Below are 27,394 nucleotides of genomic sequence, written 5' to 3'. Positions count from 1 at the left end.
ACTGTTATTTCCTGGGCAGGATGATCAAGGCTTCTCAAAAACTTCTGTTGGTGAAACATGAAATAGCCCTCCTCTTCAATAAAATTAACTGATGTTAACATGTTATACAAGCTCTCTTTATCTTTCACAGGTTGATTTGTTTCTGTTTTTTTTTGTCCCAGGAAAAAAATCAAGACTTTGGATGCAGCAATATTATAGGTATACTTTACTTCAAAAATATATATTGACGAATTAAAAGTTCAACATTTATATATTCTTAGAAGTAGAGTGTTACACCCTGAGCCAATCAGTGTTTATGATACTTCAGATTATATGTAATAAACGAGGATCCTTCCTCCTGTAAATTAAAGTAGCTTATTTAATTTTTTTAATAACTCTTTTATTTTTTTCATTTTAAAATAATGAAAGATATATTGATATTAAATTTCTAGGTGTTTTTTTTTTTAAGGAAAGAATGGAAGTTTAGATAAAATTACTTTTTTGCATCTTTTTACAAAAGAGATATACTTTACAATAGCTCTCGTGATTCCAACTGTACTGAATGAAATTAGAGACTTTAAAAGGCTTTTCTACTGCCCTGAACTTTTTTTTTGGTCAGGTTTTTTTTTTTTTTTTCAGGAAAAATATATTATTCACAATATACCGATCACCAGAAGTCATACTCATTTTGCTGAATGCTCATAAGAAGCATGCCATGTCAGATTTAATGTTTTCCAAACTTTGCTGTTTTCAGAACTTAAATGCTTCTCAGTCATACACTTTAAAGATGTTTTTAAATGACTGATAGCTGAAGGCAAGCCCAAAGTGTGTGGCAGTCATTTATTCTTTCTCCAAGAGTATTTTTCAGCTACACACTACAAAGAAAAGTAGACTATTTTACCTGACATTTCGACTGACAGTGAACTTTGCAGAGTTTTGTAAAAGCTAGCAGAGAATATTCTAACAGCCTATGTATAATGAAAGGAGTGTTAGTGGGAAAACTGGGTAGAAGGTTTTTACTAGCAATTGCAGTACCTCAGATATGTGATATACAGTGAAAGATAACACTGTCAAATAATTGTACTTTTCACCCATTTTAGGCAGCAGCTGAATGGTGTCTGACATTCCTTTCTTTATCAATACAGAGTAAGAGTACTGCAGCGTAAATCAGACTTTTTTTAAAAGTATATACTTTGAGATCCAACATTCTTACCGCTGCCTAATGAGTTCTGTGGAATAGAATATAGAATCATAGAATGGTTTGGTTTAGAAGGGACCTTCAAAGGTCATCTAGTCCAACCCCCCTGCAAGGAGCAGGGACATCTTCAACAAGATCAGGTTGCTCAGAGCCCCATCCAACCTGGCCTTGAATGTTTCCAGGGATGAGGCATCCGCTACCTCTCTGGGCAACCCATTCCAATATTGTACCACCCTCACTGTAAAAAAAAAAATTCCTAATATCTAACCTAAATCTACCTCCCTCTATTTTGAAACCATTATGCCTGTCCTATTGCAAGAGGCTCTCCTGAAGGGTTTCTCCCAGTCTTTCCTGTAGGTACCCCTTTAGGTACTGGAAGACCACTATAAGGTTTCTCTGGAGCCTTGTCTTCTCCAGACTGAAAAGCCCCAATTCTCTCAGCCTGTCCTCATAGGAGAGGTGCTCCAGCCCTCTGATCATCTTCGTGGCCCTACCCTGGACTCACTCCAACCGATCCATGTCCTTCTTATGCTGGGGGGTCTTTCAGGGCCTTTAACCAGGAGGATATATGAAAAGACTACTTGTGCCCCAGAGTCCTTAAACATTGCTCCCAGGGCTCTGTAATTCTTGATACTCCTCAGGCTGCTCTTGGCTGTGAAATAGCAGGAGCAGATAATAGTCCATGTGCTGTATGAGGTTTGGTAGTCTCTTGGTGACATTCCTGATATGAGCCCCCAGTAAGCAGCACATCTCTCTAGAGAGTGCATCAGGTTGGCAAAAGGGTGCTTCCATACCTCTCAGAGGAGAATTGTCTATTACTATTACCCGTTGTATTTTTTTTGGTTGCACTGGTCATTATACGAGCAGGTCAGACTGCCTTGCTCAACTCCAGATTCTCTCCTGATGTGCTGGGTCTTACTTGTTTGGCCTGAAGAGCGGCAAACCAGTTCTGCAAGAGAACCTCAGGTTTAAGGGTGTGTCTCTTCCTTCTGCTGGCCCTTGTGTTTGCAAGCTTCCATTCCTCTGCATCACTGTCACACTTCCCTTCTCCCTGTGTCAGCAGGGGAATTTCTGACTGTTTGGCTGTGGGCTGTGGTTCTGGTGCAAACTGCACTTGGAACCAACTATCTAGCTCCTTCGCAGCCTCCCTGATCTTACGCAGCCTCCTCACTGCCTCCTGCAGCTCAGCCATCTGTTGCAGGATGTCCTCTACTCAGGCACATCTTTTGCAGGCAGGGCTGCCGCATGTCCCTGCCACAGGAGAAAGGTCCAGGCACTTCCTGCTTTCTGAGGTCTGCACTGCAGCCTCTCCCTTTGGCTGCTCCGACTATGTGGAGGCATCGGCCACTGCTGGGGCAGCTGGTGCAGGCCTCCGAGCCCGAGCTGCAGACTTTGCCCTCAGATGAGTGACCACCATTCTGCCCTGAGAGTCGGGTAGGACGAGTGCCCTTGGCTAGTGCCCAGATGCTGCATTTTCTGTGCCTCAAGTCTCCCTCTCTCTCAGTGGAATGCCCCTTCTTCAAAGAACAGGCACCCTCCCTGCACACCCTTTCATGCAAACTACCACGCCATGCCCTTGCTGACACTGCATGCCCTGTTTGCATGCCCTTGTCGCTGGCATTCCCTAAGGGCTTCCTTTGTAAGTGGGGAGGGGCTGGGCTGCTAATGCCCCTGGCTCAGCCTAGGTCTTGTCCACCACCAGCCGCTCTCATGAGCTGCGGGTTCTTGGCAGGTCCTGGCGCTTCTTTCAGCTCCCCCTGAGGTTCCGTAGTTCAAGACATTCCCCTGTGCACTGCACTGAGACGCGCCGCTGCGGATCATGTCAGCACTGAAGCTGTTGCCTTGGTGACTGAGTGCTGAGATGTGACATGATTCAGATGTGACATTAGAAACTTTACTATCAAGAACACTTTCTACAAGACACTTATATATAATCACAGTACAGAATTTTTCCTTGATACAGACAAGTTATAGCATTCATCACTTGAATTCTTAGATAACCTGAAGCTAGAATCACATTCAATTTTGGACACTTAAACCAGGATTTCTGTAAGAGAATCTAAATGAAAATTACATATTAAATCAGTTAAACTCACCTTGCATTGGTTGCAATATAGTCAATATAGTGGAGTTTTGTGAGCTCTTCAGATGACAGAAAGAAGGTTTTTACTTGGCTGTTTAATATCCTAAGACAAGCACTTCTTTATGTTTGATTAATATCCCTTCTGGCCATCAGCTGCCACTCTACTAGCACGTAAGTTCTCCAACAGATCAGAGGATTTACCTGCTAAAATCATATGCCTATCTTGGATATATCAGAAAGGACCAGATTCCTATGTCATTCCCTAGGTCTCCACCTAACCCTAAACCATGAAAGCAAAACCAAACCAAAACCAAATCAAAACTAAAAGTATCAAGATTATAGAGTTTCAGCTGCCTCTAGAGCTGAATTCAACCTCCATGTATTATTCTGTGTGGTCATCATTACAGCTCAGTGAAAACAAATGACTTGCACTTAGGCTTAGATGCAAAGTATTATAGGCATTAAAGTTGAGGTGAATTCCACTGTGCTTTAGATATCTTGAATACAGAAATCTACATTTTAAACTAGTTATCTGAAGTCCCTTTATACTCAGTGTAGAATAATAGGTGCTTTTAGGAATAAATCTCATAGCCTCAAGTAAATGTGTAAAAAAAGATTCAGTTTCTTTCTCAGTAGTGATTATGAACAGAGTTTAGCAAATTTGGTTTGACTTTAGTTTTATATATATATATATTAGTCAAGAGTAACACCATCTGCAAAATCTTTACAGATTTGAGGGTTTATATATAGGCTTTTGGAGTAACATAATTTTTTTTTCTGACTCATGATAAAGGTCACTATGCTCACACAGCTGACAGCCATGCAGCTCTGAAATTTTTAAAACATCAACTAACAGGTAAGCATCAGGTGCAGCAACGTGAATAGCAGTTTCTAGGCACTGCTTAGGCATCTAGATCTTCTGGGAACTTCATGTATGATTGCTGGGGGACTCCTGGAAAGTTTTTTAAGAACATCACTGTGCCCAGTGCTGTGACTAGGTGAGGATAGCTACAGGAGGCTTCCAGCAAGCTTTAGCAGCCTTTAACAAGCTCTGTCAGCTGTTCCAGCAAGCTTTAGCAGCTTCTAACAACCTCTGTCAGTTGTTCCTGATCAAATGTTTCTTTGAGCTTTTGTTCCACCTGAACAGAGGAGGGTCAAGCACCCTTTCAGTAGGTGCTACAGAGAGGCCTATGTGGCTGCCTGCCTACAGCACAGTTAAAGCAGTGCAGTCAACACAAGAGTTAATTGTCACAGAAGAGTGCCTGTGGCCTCTTGCTGAGGTTGGAGGAGAAGTGGTGTCCTTGCCTGCAGGTGTGTGCTGGTGGATTGCCAAGTAGCTGCTGGAAGAGGTTATCAGACTGCACATCAGAGGCATTGTGAAAGAGGTTGGATCTTTATGACACTGCAGCTACAAAAGCCTGAAGGCTCAACTGTACTGAAAAAGGTACAGGTAGAGTCTGTGTTCACTGACTTGGCAAATGGATACTCCCATACTGGCAAATGCTGTAAGTTGTGACTTGTGGCACAAGAAAGAAGGCTCCTGCTCCACCTAGAATAATAGTTGTTGCAGAATCTGGACGACTGTATATCTGAAGCTACAAAAAAGGTCAGTGTCCTTGTTAGCAGATGATGGGCTGGAATCTGTGTTCAAGGATGCACCCAAGCAGACTGAATCTAAACTATGCAGCAGCACCAAGAGGAAGTGGTGAGTGACATTAGTGAGAGATTCCTAACTGCTTAGGCTTTTCAGGCCCTTAGACTATGTCCCTGAAGCTCTTCCACATAAGCATCAACCTTAAAGCCTGGGGAGACCTGGTGTATATCAAGTGTGATCATGAGGTTCTGGGGCTGAGGATCAAGGGTGTAGGGACTCTGGTAGTTTTCTCCTCAGTCTTTCAAGTGAGGGGAAAGGGCCTGAGGAAGAGTGGAGAGTTTCTGCAGGTCGACAACAGCTTGTGGTTATAACAAAGATTTGGTTTTTATGACCAAGGCACCTTCTTTGATGATGAAGGAAGGATAGCTAAGAAGATGTAGGATTCAAATTACTAAGTAGGAAAAGAAACACTTTTGCCAGCAGACTGGCTAACCTGTTGAGAACAGCTTTAAACTAGAAGTGATGAGAGTGGGACATGATGACCAAGTGAGAAAGGAGTCGGCTACTTGGAAAGCAAAGGGTGCAAGATGGACCTGGAGAAAGGGGCCCCTCTTCAAGAATGTGCACAGAAATAAAGAAGAGCTGAGATGGCAGCATTACTGGGAAAGTTACCCTGTTTATTCTGTGAAATCAACACGACTGGGCGCCTCTCTGACTGCTCGTACAGCAGAGCATGAAGCACGGGGAACAAATAGGAGGAATTAGAAGTCTATATGGACTTTCAGAGCTAAACTGTCTTTGGGATCATAGAAATGAACCAGCAATGCATTCTTGAAACAAACAAAAAAAAAAGGCCAGCAATATCCAAAGCTCTGTTAGGGAGAATGTGACTAGCAGACTGAAGGAGGCAATTATTCTCCTCTGCTCAGCACTAGTGAGAACACATCTAGAGTGCTCTTTTCAGTTCTTTGCTTCTCAGGAAAAAAAAAACATTCATCTAACAGAGTGAGTCCAGTAAAAGAAAATTAAGATAATAAAGGGACTAAGTCATGTGACAAACAAGGAAAGGCTGGGAGATCTGCAATTGTTCAGCCAGGAGATGACAAAGATGGGGATATCTAATCAATGTGTAGAAATACCTGATTTGGGAAGGGGAAATAGAATCATAGAATCATAGAATCATAGAATGGTTAGGGTTGGAAGGGACCTTCAAAGGTCATCTAGTCCAACCCCGCTGCAAGGAGCAGGGACATCCCCAACTAGATCAGGTTGCTCAGAGCCTCATCCAGCCTGGCCTTGAATGTTTCCAGGGATGGGGCTTCCACCACCTCTCTGGGCAACCTGTTCCAGTGTTCTACAACTCACATTGTAAAAAATTTTTTACTAATGTCCAATCTAAATCTATCCCCCTCTATTTTAAAACCATTACCTCTCGTCCTATCGTAACAGGCCCTACTAAACAGCCTCTCCCCATCTTTCTTGTAGGCCGCCTTGAGGTACTGGAAGACCGCTATCAGGTCTCCCCGGAGCCTCCTCTTCTCCAGGCTGAACAGCCCCAACTCTCTCAGCCTGGCCTCACAGGAGAGGTTCTCCAGCCCTCTTATCATCTTTGTGGCCCTCCTCTGGACCTTCTCCAACTGGTCCATGTCCTTCTTGTGTTGGGGGCTCCAGAACTGGACACAGTACTCCAGGTGGGGTCTCACCAGGGCAGAGTAGAGGGGCAGAATCACCTCCCTCAACCTGCTGGCCATGCTTCTCTTGATGCAGCCCAGGATGTGGTTGGCCTTCTGGGCCACAAGGGCGCATTGCCAGCTCATGTTGAGCTTCTCATCCACCAGCACTCCCAAGTCCTTCTCCTCAGGGCTGCTCTCAATCCATTCCCCGCCCAGCCTGTATTTGTGCCTGGGATTGCCACGACCCAGGTGCAGGACCTTGCACTTGGCCTGCTTGAACTTCATGAGGTTGGCACGGGCCCACCTCTCCAGCCTGTCAAGGTCCCTCTGGATGGCATCCCTCCCTTCCAGCGTGTCGACGGCACCACACAACTTGGTGTCATTGGCGAACTTGCTGAGGGTGCACTCTATCCCACTGTCCATGTCACTGACAAAGATGTTGAACAGGGCTGGGCCCAACACAGACCCCTGAGGGATGCCACTCGTGACAGGTCTCCACACGGACACTGAGCCATTAACCACCACTCTTTGAGTGCAGCCATCCAGCCAGCTCCTTATCCACCGAGTGGTCTGTCCATCAAACCCATGTCTCTCTACTTTGGAGAGAAGGATGTCGTGTGGGACAGTGTCAAAAGATTTGCACAAGTCCAGGTAGATGATACCTGTTTCTCATCCCTTGTACACCAATGCCGTCACCCCGTCATAGAAGGCCACCAAATTGGTCAGGCACGATCTGCCCTTGGTGAAGCCATGTTGGCTGTCACCAACCACCTCCTTGCTCTCCATGTGCCTTAGCATGGTTTCCAGGAGAATCTGCTCCATGTCCTTGCCAGGCACAGAGGTGAGGCTGACCGGCCTGTAGTTACCTGGGTCTTCCTTATTCCCCTTTTTAAAAATTGGGGTTATGTTCCCTCTCTTCCAGTCATCGGGGACCTCACCAGACAACCACGACTTCTCAAATATGATAGCCAGTGGCTTGGCAACTTCATCTGCCAGTTCCCTCAGGACCTGCGGATGGATCTCATCAGGTCCCATGGACTTGTGCACCTTTAGGTTCCTTAGATGATCCCGAACCTGCTCTTCGAGTACAGTGGGAGGTTTCTTCATCCTCGCAGTCCCTCCTTGCACCTTCTACAGCTTGGGTGGAGGGACAAGAGCTCTTATAGGTGAAGACTGAGGCAAAAACGTCATTGAGAAGCTCAGCCTTCTCCACGTCCTGGGTAACCAGGACACCAGTTCCCTTCCGGAGGGGGCCTACATTTTCCTTGGACTTTCTTTTGTCTCCTACATACCTATAGAAGCTCTTCTTGTTGCATTTTATATCCCTGGCCAGATTCAGTTCTGTCAGGGCTTTAGCCTTCCTCACCTGATCCCTGGCAACTCGTACAGCCTCTTTGTAGACCTCCAGGCTACCTGTCTCCATTTCCACCCTCTATAGGCTTCCTTCTTTACTTTCAGTTGGTCCAGGAGCTCCTTGCTTATCCACGCGGGCCTCCTGGCCTTTTTGCCCAACTTGTTCTTCGTCGGGATGCACCTCTGCTGAGCTTGGAGGAGGTGCTCCTTGAATATAGACCAACTTTCCTGGGCCCCTCTTCCCTCCAGGGCCACCTCCCATGGCACTTGGCCCATCAGGTCCCTGAAGAGGCCGAAGTCCGCCTTCCTGAAGTCTAGGGCAGAGAGCTTGCCATGTAGTTTCCTTGCTGCCCCGTGGATCTTGAACTCCACCGTGTCATGGTCGAAGATGAAAGATGGAGCCTGACTCTTCCTAATGGTGTCCACTGGCAGGATGTGAGAGACTGTGTCAAATGTTTGTCTCAACATTGTCGAAGCGTCAAACCATCACCTAAACAATGGTACATCAGTCAAACCATAGGACTGGAGTCTTCCTGTTTTTTCCTGCAAGATGATTCCCTTATCTTGCAAGCCAGTCAAGCCACAGGACTGGAAGCTTCCTGTTTTTTCCTCCTATTTTCCCACAAACCTGAATGCAGAGCTGATTCTGCAAAATTTAGCCTTACCCCTATGTATGCGCCCAGACCCACGCCAGAAAAACAGAGGGGCCCAGAGACGGTATTGGGCATGCGTATCACCGCCAGGTGAGGGGTGCGGCCAAGCAAACCCGCTCTTGGAATATGTGACGTGAATAAGATGAACGATAAAAGGACAGAAATGACCAACATCGGACGGAACGTTTCCCCCACCGAGTCAACTGGACTGTCGGGACGCCGCAGCTCCGTGGTGGTAGCTATTGCAACTGAAACTCTTTTCCCTCTTTCCTTTCTTTCTCTCCTTTCTCTTGCATTTGCGAACTTCTTGTCGGGTTAATAAAGTTACCTGGCGCTTGACTCCGTTTTGAGTCTTAATTCTGTTCCTGAGAAATACGAACAAAACCACGCTCCAGTGTGTGTGAGGTTGGTCTAGCCGCCCCTAGCCTCCCAGACTCGTCTGAGGTCGGCTAGAACGCAAGGGGGCCTTCCTCCCACCCGAAATCGGAGCGTGACACAGGACAAGGGGCACAACCTGTAATGCTGGAAAAAAACACCTAAACATAAGAACCCTTACAGTGAGGATGGTCAAACACTGGAATAGATTTCCCAGAGAGGTCATGGAGTCTCCATACTTGGAGATATTCAAAACCTGATTGAACATTGCTGTCAACAACCTGTCCTAGATGGCCCTACTCTGAACAAGAGGATTTGATTAGGTAACATCCAGAAGTCCATGTCACCCTTAGCTATTATTTAATTTTACTTTTTTTTTCTTCTACTATCCCATTCTTCTCCCACTCATGTTACATCTACACCTTTGTTTCTATTTATTTTTTTTTTTATTTATTCTCTTCCTGTGTTGAAATTCGACAAGATTATAAATCTTACAAGTTATAAAACTAAGCATGGTCAAGTCTAACTAGTCTGTTGTGTTCTATAGGAAGCACTGTGTTTGAGTCTGGATTTCCAGAGTGTTCTTAGACACTTACTGTTTTGTCAACAGTTTACTGTGTTCTTATATCCTTAGTCAATCATATCTCTTCTCCCTCAATTTGTGTAACAATTTGGCTATAACACAAAAGTTCCAAGACCTTATACTTGATCTGATTTGTTCCATATTCTGTATTAGAGATAGTTAGCATCAATAACAAATAAGTTTGTATTTGGACACTTGATATAGCTTGGGTAACCCTGTTTTGAACTGCAACATGGCAACAAGGAAACTTTCAGAGTAACCAGTAATTTGCTGCCCAGAGTTGTTGACACAGGCAGTGAAGGGTTGTGCTTCCTTTGTTTTCTTGGACTTTTCCAATTTCTGGCTAAGCCTTGTTTGTTCTGCGATAAAACAAGACTCAAGAGTAGCATATATACACAGATAACACAAGTATAAGAAACCCCAAGCAAAATTAAACAAAAAAAACCCTTGTCTATTAACCTTCTGTCCTACAACATTTCTTATTTCATCTTGTAATCATGCTGAAGTGCATATTTAGTTATCATTGCTTAATTACAGACTAAGTCTTAATTATTTATTTTTTCAGTTAGAAGTAAATACTTAATTGCATCATTCACTTATTTTTGTTAAAGAACTTTCTTAAGCTTCTGCACTATAAAACTTATGGCTGAAATACAGTCTAGGGATACAACTTCTCTCTTCTTTTTGCTTAACTCTTGCCTTTATGAGAAATCAGGAATCATATGTGCATATATCTCCACACACTCTCCAATCACACAGAGTCTACTGACAGTTTGGTAAAGATCTCATATATCTTGTTATTCAATTTCTGAGCATAACATGAATGCATATGTTAATGAACACTACAATTTTTCCTTAAGAATTAAAAAGAAAGCCTCAGTTGTGAAATATTCTTCAACAACAGTTTGCAAACTCTCATCAATATCTGCAAGTCCCACCATCAGTTATCCAGAATAAGCACAGCTATGAGAAAACAGGGTTCACTAAGTTTATGTGTACACAATACTATGTGCTGCTAACTATAAATATAATTTTGGTAACTTCCCTGTAACAAAACTGATTTATTTTTGCCTTCCTGCAAAACTGATGTTAATTTCTGAGCACTCTGAGTCATATAGAAATATTTTCTTATTTTACTGGCCATTTTCGATGTACCATTTAACACCTTATCTAAATGATTCCTTTAACCTTGTGATTTTCCTGACCCAGTAACACTACTTTTCTTCACGTGTAAACTGTTACAGGCATTTTATAGTCAATACTGTATTTTTAACAAAGTACTTAGCTCCCTTTCGAAATAATTATATTTTCACTTTTACAGTCCATTTCTCAAAAACTAGTCTTTAAAAAAAAAACAAAAACAAAACCTAACCATAATGGTGGATGAGAAGCTCAGCATGAGCCGGCAATGCACCCTTGCGGCCCAGAAGGCCAATCACATCCTGGACTGCATCAAGATGAGCGTGGCCAGCAGGTCAAGGGAGATAATTCTGTCTCTTTATTCTGCTCTGGTGAGACCCCACTTGGAGTACTGCATCCAGTTCTGGAGAGCCCAACATAAGAAGGACGTGGAGCTGTTGGATAGAGTCCAGAAGAGGGCCACGAAGATGATAAGAGGGCTGGAGCACCTCTTCTATTAAGACAGGCTGAGAGAGTTGGGGCTGTTCAGCCTGGAGAAGAGAAGGCTCTGGGGAGACGTTATACTGGTCTTCCAGTACCTACAGCAGGGCTACGGGCAAGATGGGGAGAGGCTGTTCAGTAGGGCCTGTTACGATAGGACAAGGAGTAATGGTTTTAAAATAGAGGGAGGTAGATTTAGGTTAGATATTAGGAAAATTTTTTTTTACACTGAGGGTGGTAGAACACTGGAACAGGTTGCCCAGAGAGGTAGTGGATTCCCCATCCCTGGAAACATTCAAGGCCAGGTTGGATGAGGCTCTGAGCAACCTGATCTGGTTGAAGATATCCCTGCTCCTTGCAGGAGGATTGGACTAGAAGACCATTAAAATTCCCTTCCAATCCAAACCGTTCTATGATTCAATGGTTCTATAATTATAATTTATCACTGAGTACCCAGACAGGTACTGTTGGGGATGGAGGTTTAATTCTTGTTTGGAAGATTTTATTTTTCCCAAATAATACAGTCAAATTGCCATGATTCAAAATGAAGAGGTATACTTAAATGAAAATTTTTAATTAGATCACCTTGGTGATATTTTCTTATTAATGTAACTTGAACGTGATGGGTTATACAGGCTCTCACCTTAACCGTTTTATTTTTGTACCACAAATTGATGAAGTTTCAAGCAGTTTTTATTTTCTTTTGCCTTTAGGACATCAAGCTCAGAGTTCTATAGCTATCACTGTAAATGTTTTAGATTGTGAAGTTAGGAATTGGTGAAATACATACTACATTAACATAGAGTTTACCCTGTGGGATTTCACATTCTTTGTTTATTATAATACACTAATTTTGTTGCTACCAATCCCTTATACATTTTATCTTAAATTCATTTCTACTTTCTTTGTCAGTGACAACATTATTTGTTAGTTCAAAGACATCAAGAATTCAGTCAAGGGTTCCAGTGAGGTACCAGGTGACAGACCGGCATGCTGCATGTGATTCTGGTGTGATAAAGTTACATTACAGTTTGCAGAAACATCTTACCTTCTGTTAATTATCTGTACCTAACTACTTTTTATACTGTCTGGTATATTATCTGCTGTACTACCCGTTAGTCAACTTCTTCTGCAGGTAAGTCAGATAAATTAATGGAATAGATCATAAAACTTTAAATGAGTGTGTGTTTACAAGCACACAAGAAATACGTCAAAATGCTTGTGAGGAATATTTTTCTCATACTTCTTTTTTTTTTTTTTTTGACAAGTTCAATCAAATGCATTTCACAGGTTGTTGTGTCAATGATTCTGTGGACGTTTGAGTCCCAGGACTTTTTCAAGTGAGAACTCGAAGGCTTCATATTGATGTTTGTAATGGGTTTCCTAGTACAGCTGTGTCTACAATAAATCACTGCAGATTTTCCCTGCTTGAGATACTACAGTGTTTCTTACAAGTCTCAAATATTGCATATTTTATGAAGGCCACATAATAAGTTGTTGGACATGTGTGAAATATAAGTTTCTAGTTATGCAATCTCTTCAGTATAAAGAGACAACATAGACAAAAATTTAGAAGGAGAAAAAAAAAAAAAAAAAGAAGAAAGAAGTGTAGACATTGCCTAAGCTCCCTTGAAAGCCTCTGAATAGTATTTCATGCTGCAGTGTACCAGTATAATCTGTTCTCTTCTAGGGCAGATTTTTATGACTTTACTTGTGTTAGATTGGAACAATAATGACAGAATAGTCATTTACTTTTCTTGGCCTTATAGAATAGGAAAGTGATAGGCATAGGAAAGTGACAGAGATAATTTGGTGCTTTGTGCGTCACTATCAGGACAATTAGCGAACTGAGATTACAGGATAATATCCTGCTTTGACTCAAGGGAGACTCCATCATTATTTTACCTTCTTTGCCTTTGCAGCCTCAGAGGAGATGATTGCAAAGATAGTTCAAATTATGTACTAATCAAATATGTTACAAAAATGCATGAAATACAATAAATGTAACTGCACAATAGTATTTAAAGGGTTCTTTTAAGTTAGTAACTCTGACTTGTTTAGTTTGTTTACTCGTTATTTCTTACTATGAAAATATCCAATTCTGCATGTTTTTTTTTCACAGAAGGGAATTATTATATTTCACAGTGCGACAAAATAAGTGTCTAACAATCATTCACTATTATTTTCAAATGAATAGACCAAACTATTATCAAGAAAAAAAAAATCAAATATTTCAGTGTAATCTTTCATCTACTGTAATGGTATTTTGATATTGTAACTTTTACAGTATAATTATCATTAAACATTTTTTTTTTTTACAATATAACCTCTCCTGATTGAAACATCTTGAGATCTTCATTTTGTAATTATGACAAAAAATAATTGATACATAATTCTACTTAACCCAGTGATGTTATAACTCCCCTCACATTTCTTACTTTTCAGAAAAGAATACTGGCAGAACTATCCAAATAAATTTTAGCATATATATATATATATATGTCTATATATATATATATAGTTATTCTTTCTTATGATTTTTCCAGAAAGCACCATAATGAAACACTGCAATGATTTGCCAAGAGAGACTGCGTAATTTCTGTTCTTGGGCACATTCCGAGTCATACAAGGTCAGATCCAATCTAGTTTTGACCTGCTTTTAGCAACAGGTTGAGCAAGATGACCTCTAGAAGTCCCTTCAGCCTCCGTGATTCTGATTTTATAAACACCATCAATATTATGGTATTACTGTTTCTGTTTACTACTACTGGTAGTACTTTACTATTAAATACCAATACCAACAACAATTTACTATTCAATGCTACGGCTACTAATATGCTGGTAGTCAGTAGCTATGGAAAAGATAACATTGATTAGGCACTGCAAACAGAGAAGACTGTTGTCTTCATAAATATTCTGGCTTAATAAGAATATAAAAGAAAAGGAAATTATAAGGAAGAAATAAAACCGTATGATCAACAAATAAGAAATGTTAAAGCTCAAGGTTAAGTTCACCATAGATCTAACTGTTCCTTCCATTTGATATTCATATTATGTCACATTGTACTTTCGTTTTTTTATTTCTCACATTTTTTCATGATTGCAAAAAGGAATGAGTGAAGTTTTTGAAAGTCTCTAACTGGAGCAACAATGTGCATGAGTTTCTAAGCTGGGTCATACTAAATAAAGTATTCAGAGGCTGACTTATTCCAGCAGTTTGTTAGATGACTGCATTTGATGTTGTAGTTATGAACTTCTGAATAACCCTGTTTGTACACTTTCATTCAGTCTTTTAATAAACAAGGAGAAAATTTTATACAGATTTCAGCCTTGGAGATATATGCATAAAGGTATCTTGTTATCTCTCTCTCCTTCATTAGGAGAATATAATCATCAGGAGCACTTTCTGTTGTCATATGTACATCAATAGATGTCATCTGTAGTAGACATGTAAAGCCTATTGATATAACACTAAGCTAACAAGCTGTTTAGAGCTTACTTACATTGACATGGAAGACTGAAACTAAATTCTATTTTTTTCTTGTTAACAGTCTTGCCATTATGAATATTCAGAGAAAAAAAAAAAGTAAATACTATACAAAAATCATCCACTTAAAAAAGTTTCTAGGATGTGTTTCTTCCGCAATGTAAGTATTAAAGAAGGTTTTAGAAGCCCTTGGATCAAATTTCTTACAATTTCAAATTGCAATTTTATAACAGAAAATTTTCACTGAAAGGAAGATGTTGCTTTCTTTGGAGCTCATGTCTTTCAGTCCCTCCTAATCTAGCTGCTTCATTTGATACAAAAAATTAAGGACAAGGTCTCTGAACTTCACTCACATTATGGTTATAACTCAGTAGTAAAGTTAGTGTTCTTTAAAAGCTGCATACGGATTTAACTATTTACATGAAGTGTGAGAACAGAAACTAAGCTAACATTCACTTCTTTATATACTTTCAGGTAGTTCTTGCAAACTCTCCCTTTCTCTCAAGAAATAGAAATCTCCTTTAAATGCAGCAATCATCTATATAATTCATGGTTGTCAACCTCCTTGTGTTACTAAAGAATTAGAACTGCATTTGACATAGTATGGGGCATGTAATATATGTAGGTCATTACAGAAAATGACACAAAATATTTACACAATATGCATTTTAAATAGTGTACTCAGTCAGAAAAAAAAATATGACACATCATCATCATTTCTTTTCTGATGTTCTTTTGAAAGGTGACATTTTCTTATTGTCTTAACAAAAAAAAAAAATTACTTTCCATTTCAAACTGTTTGTAGATCCATTTAGAAGAAACCATGCAAATTTTTTGCGATATAATATCTGAGATGGTAACAGATATAAATAGACCTCTGTGAAATTTGAGTTGGTACTTTCATTATAAAAATAGAGTTTATTACTGAATAAATATGTATTAAAGTCAAGAAAACTTTGTTATCATGCAAACATTTGAAAATCTACTCATTTTAATATCTTCAGATGTTTCATTGCTTCCCTTTAGTTTCAGTCATCTGTTATCAAAGTTGGTAGCTGCAAATAAGACTAAATCTTACATAATTGTATTTTTATTTCCCCTGGCTCTTTTCAGGGAAAGGAACAAGGAGAGGGGAGGGGAGGGGAAGGGAGGGGAGGTCCGGAGAGGGGAGGAGAGGTTCGGAGAGGAGAGGATCGGAGAGGAGAAGTTCGGAGAGGTTTGGAGAGGTTCGGAGAGGTTCGGAGAAGAGAGGTTCAGAGAGGAGAGGAGAGGTTCAGAGAGGAGAGGTTCGGAGAGGAGAGGTTCAGAGAGGAGAGGAGAGGAGAGGAGAGGAGAGGAGAGGAGAGGAGAGGAGAGAGGAGAAAGTAAGGAAAAACTTCATGAGATAATTTACATTTTCAGGTTTATAGAGCATTTAATCTAACAATCTGTACTTAACTGTACAGTATGCATGACAAATCAATGAAGGAGGTTACTAGCAGGGTTAAATTTTTCTCACACTCTTTCTCAGTAAGGATTTCTTGATGTATAAAATAATCACATTAATTGCCTTTCTTTTTAAAGGTAGGTAAGTGAAACAGCAGAAATAAAAAAAGAAAATAATCCACATACATTTTTTTTTTTAGTAGAATGTACCAAGATTACACAGTAAATGATGTTGTATAGTTTTTTTTCCTTTTTTTTTTTTTTTTTTTTTTTTAATCCATATGCCTGGAACAAAGTCCAGTCAGATTGCATCACTTACAGTGTGGCAATGTATGTATCATTGTGTACAACTGGTTATGATAACATAATAAGCAGTACCAAATGATAACCATAACATAGCAACTGTTCTACTGAATCATACCAGTGTTTCAAATAATTCAATATTCTACCTCTTGGAATGAACAACTGCAGATACTTACAAGGCTGTAAGAAAAATTCAGCAGCATATTATGAGATCTCTTGCCTCCCATGAAAAATGTCCTCCTAAATGCTCTCAGTTAAATTAAGGTCTATAAAGAAATGATGATGCGTGTAGTGACTAAATCTTGCGTGATATAAATGCAGATATTCTCATACTCACTGAAAATGATAATATCTACTTGAATCCCTTTAAGATCTTGATTTTTTTTTTTTTGGGCAGTAAGTTCCTAACGTACTGTTAATCTGAACAACATCTCGCATGTGAGCCACCTACATGTGATCCAGATGACTAAATGTCAGACTTTGCATGTAAACATCATGCCTCAGCTTCTGTTCCAGACAAAGGAGGCTTAATTTGATTGCTTATATGCATATCAGGGTCTTATACCATCTAACAAATCCTAGGGTATTCTGCACGACATCTGAATGCTATTCCAAGAAAAGCATATGTCCCTATGGATATTCCCATGCTGATGTCTCAGATACTCTAGGACATCTACAATGGTAGTATATAGCTACAGTGACTGAATATAGCTTCTAGAAAAATCTATTTGTATTGTCTGGGAGGCTATTCAGTTGATGACATATCTGTGACCTTCTTAGATTGGGTTTTGTAGCTTTCATATTGATTTGGAAATTCAGTCAGTTGCCTAAATGTTAGAGTTTGATGCCATGTGAGACATATAGGTTAACCAAAGCACCTTCACTAGACTAACAGAAATCCATGTGGTTTTGGACTGGCAACTGCAAGGCGATCAGATTACATTAAATCAACATAAATATTATTAGGTGCCTATACTGAGGTATCTATATTAAGCTGCAGGATTTAATCAACTAGAAGCAGAGCCTAGACATGCAGTTCACACACAGGCATGTATTTACAACAAATTTAGGCATCCACAAATGTAGAGCTGAATCCTATCCTGTTTGTAGTTTTGATTCACTTGCCTGTCCTCAGGCATTTACAGCCATCCAAGATGCTCAAGCACATCCTAAACACGCACCTGAGTTATTCTTATTTTCCAAGACAATTCAATCTTTCTTCTGCCATGGCTTCTGAAAAGCAGTGTTCTTTTCAGGTTGAGGATACTTTTCTAGAATATAGTATTTTCAATATGTTTTCAGGGAACAGAGTGGGCCAGCAGCACCCTTGGGGTCAGGGAGTGGGGCAATGCAGGAAACAAAAGGTCAGCTGAGCTCTCCTTGACAGCACAGCAGGTAGAGCTGGTGGCTAGTAACAGGGCCCACCAACAGTCCCCAAAAGTTTTGTTGAGTTTCATGCTGAGGCTGCAGCTTGGACAGGGGTTTCCATCAGCAGTGGCTGAAGGCAGGCTGGAGATGAGCGGCAGTGCAGGCCATCCAGGAGATGAGATCCTGACAGTGGTGGGCCCAGGCCAGCTAGAAATAGGAGAAGAGACTGAACTGGGCTCAAGCACTGATGCCTATCAGTGAGGCCAGATGGTGTCTTCAAGTCCCTGACATACACATCCAGTGATCTTTGAACAAACACAAGAAGATAACTTTATTGAGTTGCCCGGAACAGAAAACATATGATTGATAGTGGTATCATTTTCTCCAAAAGGTTATCTGGATAAGTCTCACAATATGAATGCAGTTTCATTATTTAAAAAAAAAAAAAAAAAAAAAAAGTGCTTTTTTTTTTTTTTTTTTTTTTTTTTGCCTCTTTTGTATTTGGAAACAACTATACCATAATAAGGAAAGCTTATATGTAAGATATATGTGACGATATAACTGTGTCCAGAGGCAAGCTTAAAAGGATATGGAAGGAATAAGACATGTGTAAATAAATAAACTGAATGCCTTTCAGTTAATATGACCATGTGTCAAAACCTAAAGTCTTACCCAGCCTGCAGGTGAATAGAGATTGTGAACTTAGGTTTGTAGACTTCTATGATACACAAGGACATGGAGACATTACCATCTTAATTTCTCTACTTTATTACAAATCACCACAAATATAATAAAAAATCACCACAGTAGCAAGTAAGCTACCAAAAAATCACCACTAGTAAGTATATCTATGGTTAATAAAGTGAATATGTATAAATTAAGCTACCGAAAATTATGATCAACAATCAGTAATAGAGTATCAATCAATAGTACAGTATCAATTAATAATATAGCAACAATTAATATAATAGCAAAAACCAATAACAGCAGCAACCAAGTAGGTATATACTATTACAAGTTACTGCAAACTTATAAACAATATAACAGCAGATATACTTACAATAGATTACTTGCATGGATATAGATAATACTGGTATAAAGCAAATGAGATAGATTTCAGAAGGGGCTAAGTCATCCTGAAGAGGAGGAAGAGCTGATCACAGAAGGGGACCCAATCTTGCCACAAACAGGTGGGACAACAAACTGAACCAGTCTCAGAAGTGGACTCAAAAGGTGACCAATGAAGTAACAGGCAGAGTCTCACTTTGAAGATTATACACATCAGGAAGTTTGGAGCTAGTCTGATGTGCCCAGTGGGGCTTCAAGAACTCACAGAGAGTCTGTGCAGAGAAGTCAATCTGTTTAGGTGCGTTGGGTTGAATTTGGCTGGTGCCCACCAAGCTACTCTATCACTCCCCCTCTTAGAATTATAGAATCATAGAATGGTTAGGGTTGGAAGGGACCTTCAAAGGTCATCTAGTCCAACCTCGCTGCAAGGAACAGGGACATTCCCAACTAGATCAGGTTGCTCAGAGCCTCATCCAGCCTGGCCTTGAACGTTTCCAGGGATGGGGCTTCCACCACCTCTCTGGGCAACCTGTTCCAGTGTTCTACAACCCTCATTGTAAAAAGAATTTTCCTAATATCTAATCTAAATCTACCTCCCTCTATTTTAAAACCATTACTCCTTGTCCTATCGCAACAGGCCCTACTGAACAGCCTCTCCCCATCTTTCTTGTAGGCCCCCTTGAGGTATGAGAAAACCACTATCAGGTCTCCCCGGAGCCTCGTCTTCTCCAGGCTGAGCAGCCCCAACTCTCAGCCTGTCGTGCTCCAGCCCTTTTATCATCTTTGTGGCCCTCCTCTGGACCTTCTCCAACTGGTCCATGTCCTTCTTGTGTTGGGGGCTCCAGAACTGGACACAGTACTCTTCAACTGGACAGGAGGAGAAAAGTACAACAAAAGGCTCGTAGGTCTAGATAAGGACAATAAGATCACTCATCAGCTACTGTCAAGAGTGAAAAACAGACTTAACTTGGGGAAATTAATTTAATTTATTACTAATCAAGTCAGAGTACAGTAATGAAAAATAAAAACAAATATTAAAACACCTTTCCTCCACATAACCCTTCTTCCAGGGCTCAACTTCACTCCTGATTTCTCTACTCCTCCTTCCCAGTGACATAAGGGAACAGGGAATGGAGATTGCGGTGAGTTCATCACATGTTGTCTCTGCCTCTCTTTCCTCCTCAGACTCTTCCTGTGCTCCAGCATGAGGTCCCTCATAGGAGCTTCAGTTCTTCACAAACTGCTCCAGCATGAGTCCTTTTCATATGTCCTTTCTACAAAGTACGGTCCTTCAGGAATAAATTACTCCAGTGTGAGTCCTCCATGGGGTCACAAGTCCTGCCAGCAAACCTGCTCCAGCTTGGGCTCCTCTCTCCATGGGTTCACAGGTCCCACCAGGAGCCTGTTCCAGCACGAGCTCTCTACGTGATCACAGCCTCCTTTGGGCACATCCATCTGCTCTGGCATGGGGTCCTCCATGGGCTGCAGGTGCATCTCTGCTCCATTGTGGACCTCCATGTGCTGCAGGGGAATCTCAGCCAGGAGCGACATTACTCCTCTCCCTCCTTCTTCACTGACATTGGTGTCTGGAGCCATTCCTCTCACATATTCTCAGTTCTTTCTTCTGACTGCTGCTGTCACCACAGGGCTTCCCCAGCCCCCTCGCTCCTCCTTCTTAAACATGTTATCACAGAGGTGCTACCACCATGGCTAACTGGCTCAGTCTGGGCCAGCGATGACTCTGTCTTGGAGCTGACTGGCACTGGCTCTATCAGACATAGGGAAAGCTTGTAACATCTTCTCACAAAAGCGACCCCTGTAGCCCCCCTGCTACCAAAACCTTGCCACACAAACCAAATACATTAAGAAAGGAAAAGTATGTGCAGCACAGGAAATTCTCAGAGAGAAAGGCTACATTTTGGATAAAACGTAAATAATTTTTTTTATATCATACAGTCATAAAAGGGCATAGGAAACTAGCATTTTGAATAGATGCTGTTAGTTTCTATTTTTCACCTGTAACAGCCAAAATGTTCTCTGTTCTTTCAGACCATTTGTCTTTCCCGACTGTTTACACTTTTTCAGATGACAAGTTGTCATTACAGTTTCTTGATTTTATGCTTATCAACAGTATCTCAGAATGACTCTGGCCTCTAGGTACCCAGCTGTACTTCAAAGAGCCCAGATGCACTTTTCAAGGATGCTTCTGGTTCCCAGACCTAGTTCCCAGGCTCATATTTCCTAGGCTGGCAGGCATTTTCTCCTGTTCAGTAATTTTCCCCTTCTAACCAGGTCACCTTTATGGTTGTTCACATCACCATGGTGATAAATGCTTCATGCTAATGAAATTCCTCTCTTTCCATCCATCAAAATCAAAGGTATATTCAAACATGGCTCTCACAAAAGAGATAATAAGTTTTACCTAAAGAAGAAGGAAAGCTGTGAGATTTACCTATACAGAGAAAACCCATACCTTATTGTTAGTTATTATAATTAATTTATAAAATTATTGATGCATTACTGAAATGTTCTTTACCATCAACTTCAATTTGCATACCCCTGTAACCCTCAATGTGTAGTATTTAAACTTAGTTACTAAATAACATTATAATCTTCCGGAGATAATAAACATGAACTCAGAAAACAAAATCTGATTTAATCAAATTTCCATTAAAATTAATACCTTGTCATTTGCTCTTGAAACCAATGGTAAAAATGTTGTTTATTTCAATGGCAGTGGAATTGTGCTCCATGTGAAAGCACATACAAAGAAAGCAAAACAAAAGGTACACTTTTGGGGATAGTATTTGAGATTATGTTAGCAGTGTAATTTTATTGATAAGATTTTTTTTTTTAGCAATGAGTAGTCAGAAGACAATTGTAGTTTCCATTATTTATTAATATATTGCTATCAACATTTCCTTAAAGTAATTTCCTGAGTAAATGCATTATAAAAGAAATTCAGTTACCAACATCAATGAGATATATTTTAATGTGGATTCTAGTAATCACAAGTATGAAAATAAACTGAATTATTAAAATAATTAAATCTGATGTATATTATAAAATTAAAAAGACTCAGAAGTATGAATAGAAAATAAATGTAACAAAGTTGTCCTATGTGCTAAGACAACTCTGCAGGTTGGTTACTTTAAAAGTAATCACAGAGGTAGTACTGGTGTATTGAAACATTTCTGTTGAGTATATTTCTTGAACATATAGTTTATGCACACTATAGCCCATGAAGTGCTCATAACTGGATTCAGATTTTAAAACCTGTGCAAAAATCACTAAATTTAAAATCCAATATGAATTAAAACTAAGTACTTTTGAACTATTTCAGCAAGATAGATACTGTATCCATAATATATTGTATAGCTAAACCAGAAGTCTGTTGCACCCAGGAAGACAGTAGCACACCAAACAATTTTCAATATTCACTTGTTATGAAACCAAACATAAGCACACTAATAACTGTAACTGTATAAACATTTCTGTACCTGGTGGCTCACTGAGAAGAGTGTTGTGTCTGGACTTGTACTAGATGTGCCTTAGGCTGACTGTGCAAGGTCTTCATCCTGGTCCCTTGTTATCAACTTATTATGGAAACTGGCTGTGGAAGGGCTGTGGAAGAGCTGGGAAAAGACTATGTTTGCTTTAAGGAAAGAAGCAGCAGCTAAGCAAGAAGAAAACAAACAAAACAAACAAAAAGAAACAAACTCCAGATCACCCAAATTACAGGATAGGGTATCTGCCTGCAACTGCTGGAAGCAGTTAGCTGTCGCCTCTCTTCTTCGCTGTCTCTGACAGAGACTAAGGGATGGGAATTGTTTAAAAACTCAGATGCCTTGTAAAAGAATAAGGTCCCAAAATTGGATGGGGGAGAGAGGGGACAAACCGACTTTGGTCTGAGCCATCCTTGCTGCAGAAGGGAGGCTCCAAAGTCTGACCACCTCAACCTCAGCAATAAAGACTATCACTGACAATGGTCATCAGTGCTTACGCGATGCACTTAGCCAAATGCATGATGCAGAATGAATGGGGTGGGATAAAGTTCTAGCTGTTTGAGGTAAAATATTGAAAAAATAATTTCTTAAAATCCTTAGAAAACAAGCAATTATTATTCTTGTAGCACTTGGAGATGTGCATTGTAAATTACGGAGATCATGATGGAATTTCTGCACAAAAGCAGAAATTAACTAAACCAATAAATAACAAATTATGCTATAGAAAAAAAAGGAACCTGGAATCTTTCCCAGAAAACTAAAGATAATGTTTCACGCCATGTAAATACACACTTAGTATCACACGATGGGTGTCATAGACAATGCTGTGCAGTCTTTTCTCTTATCTGCTGCTGGGGATAGCAGTTGCACTTACTTGCACCTATCTTGGGAAGTATCTAGGGAAAAAAAAAATTGCTATTTGATACATCTGGGTCAGGATTTCACCCCAGGAGATATGTCTATGCTAAAGATATTCTTGAATATGAATAACTGAATTGAAGTTAAGATATTTCATAAATGATAATAATTGTTCTAGAAAAACTTTTATTTCTGACTCTCCTTCAATAAAGAGTGCAAAAGCAGGCTCCTCACATGTCAATTCTCCAATTTGTCTAAATTGACATACAATTCATCTTGGCTTTCTGCCAGCTTAACATTGGCATTTAAATGGAATGAGTCACCCCAAGTCACCCAACTTTCCCAGTACTCCACTGCTTAGAAATTAAGTTAGCACTAAGAAAAAAGAAATAAAGATTTATATACCATAATTTGCTTTTGACTTTCTAATGAACAGTTTCTGTCTTTCATGTCCAGATTCACCATAGAAACTGAGAAGTCCCACAAGCATTAAAGTTAAACAGAATGTGACAAGTAGTGATGATTCCAAAGTGACTCCAACCTTGGTTATCACAGAGCTCTTGAATCTGATAAAGATAACTTTGGTATAAAGTACACTCTGTGGACAAATAACGATTTTGTGTCAGTGAAAGAATACTCAATACACTTTGGAGAGATGATTTCAGAATTCTGCTACTAGAGTTTCAGAAATGAGAAAGAAAAACCAGAACTTTTTTTTTTTTTTTTTTCCTAAAGGAAATGATCCTTAAGAGGTCATTATCTTGTTAGATTTCATCTTGTTAGGGTCCCTCCAACTTGAAAATATTTGAACTCTTTTCCTCCAGATTCCAAGACAACACACAACCAAACTGCTATGTCAATTACTGAAGGAATAAATCTATCTCCTAGAGAGCTTGATACACAACACTGAAAATATTTACACATTTGAAGTGCAAAAAATAAAAAGGAAACTGCGTTATTAAATAGGGCAAAAGCTTCTATAGAACTACAATTCTATAACCCTTCCCTCTCAAAACCATTTAGTGCCAGGATGAAAGCACATTCCTCTCTACCGCACCCTCCAAGACCAAGTTTTTGAGGTATAAATCTGACAGAGTCTGGTAGGCCCTCAGCATCAAATTGGGCTTGTGTCTGCAGGGAAGCTTCATTACTGGCTGTAGGCACCCTCACCCCTCCCACTGGAACATCATGCCATCCTTTGCTCTTTATCGGAGTTTATACCTTCTTCTTTCTCCATTTTTTTTTCTACTTTTGGAGTCAACTTCTCTGCCCCTAATTGATTATTCCTCATTGGTCTCAATTCTGCTACCTACACTCACATACCAAAATCTGGAGTTTCCAATGTTTTTATTAAGCGAAACTTGGCCTTATATGATATTGCTGACGCTGCTGTCTAGGCATACTCCAACGCTGCCCAGCAGCTGTCAAGCTCATACTTGCAACACATTCTCTACCTTAGACCCTCTTTATGACACAAGGTTCTACTTCAGGCTTGATTCCTTTACCTAGTTCTAATCATTAAGCACTTTCTTATCTCATGTGCAGTCTGCATATCGGAGCAACAGAGTGGCATGTTTTCCAGATTTTACTTTTGTGCTCATGCAAAATTCTTACTCTTGAATCATTTTAAGTACTGAATCCCTGCAAACATCTCCGGTAGTTAAGAGTGCTCTAGAGGGACCTCCTGTTCACGAATACAAAACGAGTAGTTTCTATAGGAATGACTAGAATTAAATAATCATTTTGTCTACAGAGAAAACATCCTCATCAGTGTTGTGTAGTCAAGGTCCTCCTTCCTTAACCTCTTTTTCACCTGGGAACGTATCACTTGCATGAATAATTTCTACTTCATCCAACACAAATCTTGCTGCATGGAAGTCCAAATTTAGCAGGAGGGCAAAAAAACTCTTTCTCCTTTCTTTCCATTTCCCACATTATATTAAATGGTCTAATAATCAAGATTGTCTTTTGGGTACAAACCTGTGCAGGTCAAGGAAAGGATTACTCTAGCACTTCCTGCTTTGGCCAAGTGATTTAATTAATTGGCTATTGTGTCCTTGAGAAAAAAAAAATAAATAAGTGGGTACTATCTTATCATTAACTGTCATTACAAAGTTTAGGTGAGAAATCCTAAAGGATTTCTAAGTTCATTTGGGGATTGAAGTAGAATTTTATCAGAATGTACTGTTATCCCTCTTTGTCGCAGGGACACATTGCTGTCTTCTAGTACTAGCTTTGGCTAGGACAATTCATTTTCTTCATAGTTGCTTGTATGGTGCTAGGCTTTGGATTTATGACCAAAACTATGTTGATAACACAAGGATGTTTTCATTACTGCTGAGCAGTGTTTACACAGAGTCAAGACCTTTTCCACTTCCCATAATGACCCACCAGCAAGTAGGCTGGGGGTGCACAAAAAGTTGAGAGGGGACACAACTGGGACAGCTGACTCCAACTGACCAAAGGAATATCCCTTACCATATTATATCATGCTCAGCAATAAAAGCTGAGGAATGAAGAAGAAGGGGGAAGATGTTCAGAGTTTTGCTGTTTGTCTTGCCAAGCAACTGTTATGCATAATGGAGCTCTGCTTTCCTGGAGACAGCTAAACACCTGCTTGCTGATGGGAAGTAGCAAATTAATTCTTTGTTTTGCTTTGCTTAAGCATATGGCTTTTGCTTTACCTATTAAACTATCTTTATCTCAAACTACGAGTTTTCTCACTTTTAACTTTATTATTCTCTTTCCTCATCCCACTCTGGGAAGCTAGTAAGCAGCTATGTGTTTCTTATCTATCTACTGATGTTAACCCACAACACTCATGTTCAACTTGGTGTCTACTTGGACTCCTATGTCCTTTTCTGCAGAGCTTATTTCTCATTGGTTGGCTCCCCAGCATATTCTGGTGCACAAGTCTGTCATTCTTGAAGAGTAAGTAGTTTCAATTGCTGCTTAAAACTTAGGTTTGTACTTTGCCCTGAATAATTACTTAGGTCTGGTATATGTGTCAATAACTCCTCCTCATCAATGCTATTTTAAATCAGCTTTAGGATACATCTCCTTCCCCCCGCCCCTGCCATTTAGATGTACATACAATCTGAAACCTCTTTTGACGAGACATCAGGACAAGACATTTCTTGTGTCCCCCACAGAATCTGACTGTTTTCTTCTGTATACTGTCACTGTGAAATGATAAACAGAAGTTTCATCTGGATCTATCCCTTTGCTCGATTATGTTTGAATAGCATTTTCTTTTGATTAACATCAATATAGGAAATCCAGTAAATCTGAGAGTAAGACTAAATATGAGTCTTTTGTAGGAAGTGTGCGAAGTCATGACACATGGTTGTAGAAATTCTATGCACTGAAAAAAAAAAAATCTGTCAAGGCAATAACACCTTGTTTTTCTTTACAGAAGAGGTTTAAGTCTACATTTCTGCAACTGGGAAAATTTTATTTTACATTGCATTGCTTTGTAAAGGATTTATTTGAGAATAAAAGAAAACAAACAGTCTAATTCTGCACTGTTGAAAAAAAAAATACAAACAAATGCTTTCTGATTTTAAAACATTTTATGAGTTTCTGTTCTACAAGATAGATCTTGCAGCCTTATTGATTCATTAGGATGTAAAGAGAAAATCCACCCCCACCTTTCCCACTAAACATGTAAATTTTTTTACTCTTGCACCTTGAAGATAAAAGTAAAATATATGCATAGTAAATTTGGAGTAGTCCATATAACTATGCTACTAATATAAAATACATCAACATTTTATTTTTGTATAGATGATTTTTTTTTGTCTCATAAAAACACCAGAAGATTTCTGAAAAAAATTTAGTTGCCATGGGAAACAAAAAAGGCAGACTTATGATACTGATCTTAGTGAGAGACTTGCTTGTACTTAGAGGTGTGGTACTCAAGGTGACTCTAAACTACTTCAAGCACAGAAAGCCATATTTTGATCTCAGAATTCATGTGAAGATCATGCCTTACTCCAGGGGTAATCTAAATGAAACCAGTGGAATAAATTAATAATTAACTCTAATTAGGCAACTTACTCCACTGTAAGTTTTATTGTGCAGATGAAAACAATGACTAATAGGGTTTATACAAGAGGCTCAACTTTGTGAACTCTCTGTCTATATCTCTGTGCAGTTCCTCTTACTCAACTACTAATATGAGTACTCTTTGACTAACATGAGGTATGTGTTATGTGACATATGATAGATACTTGAGAGATATATATATATACATATACTATGCTGTA

At 39.7% G+C, this 27,394-nt stretch overlaps 1 protein-coding gene across 1 annotated transcript in view; it reads left to right on the top strand.

Annotated features, from left to right (window-relative positions):
* LOC147602337 (uncharacterized) overlaps window positions 1-17,955 on the top strand; it is a 35,655-nt gene extending 17,700 nt beyond the window's left edge. Inside the window, exon 3 of the mRNA XM_086739898.1 lies at window positions 17,629-17,955. Coding sequence (XP_086596024.1) covers window positions 17,629-17,955 — 327 coding nt within the window. The remainder of the gene's footprint in view (window positions 1-17,628) is intronic.
* Window positions 17,956-27,394: the final 9,439 nt, after the last annotated feature.

Source organism: Chlamydotis macqueenii, chromosome 1 (genome assembly GCF_036417535.1).
Source record: "Chlamydotis macqueenii isolate bChlMac1 chromosome 1, bChlMac1.mat, whole genome shotgun sequence".
NCBI classification, from domain to species: Eukaryota; Metazoa; Chordata; class Aves; order Otidiformes; family Otididae; genus Chlamydotis; species Chlamydotis macqueenii.
The sequence above is the reverse complement of the archived record's forward strand: the minus strand, read 5'-3'. Positions and strand labels throughout refer to the sequence as shown.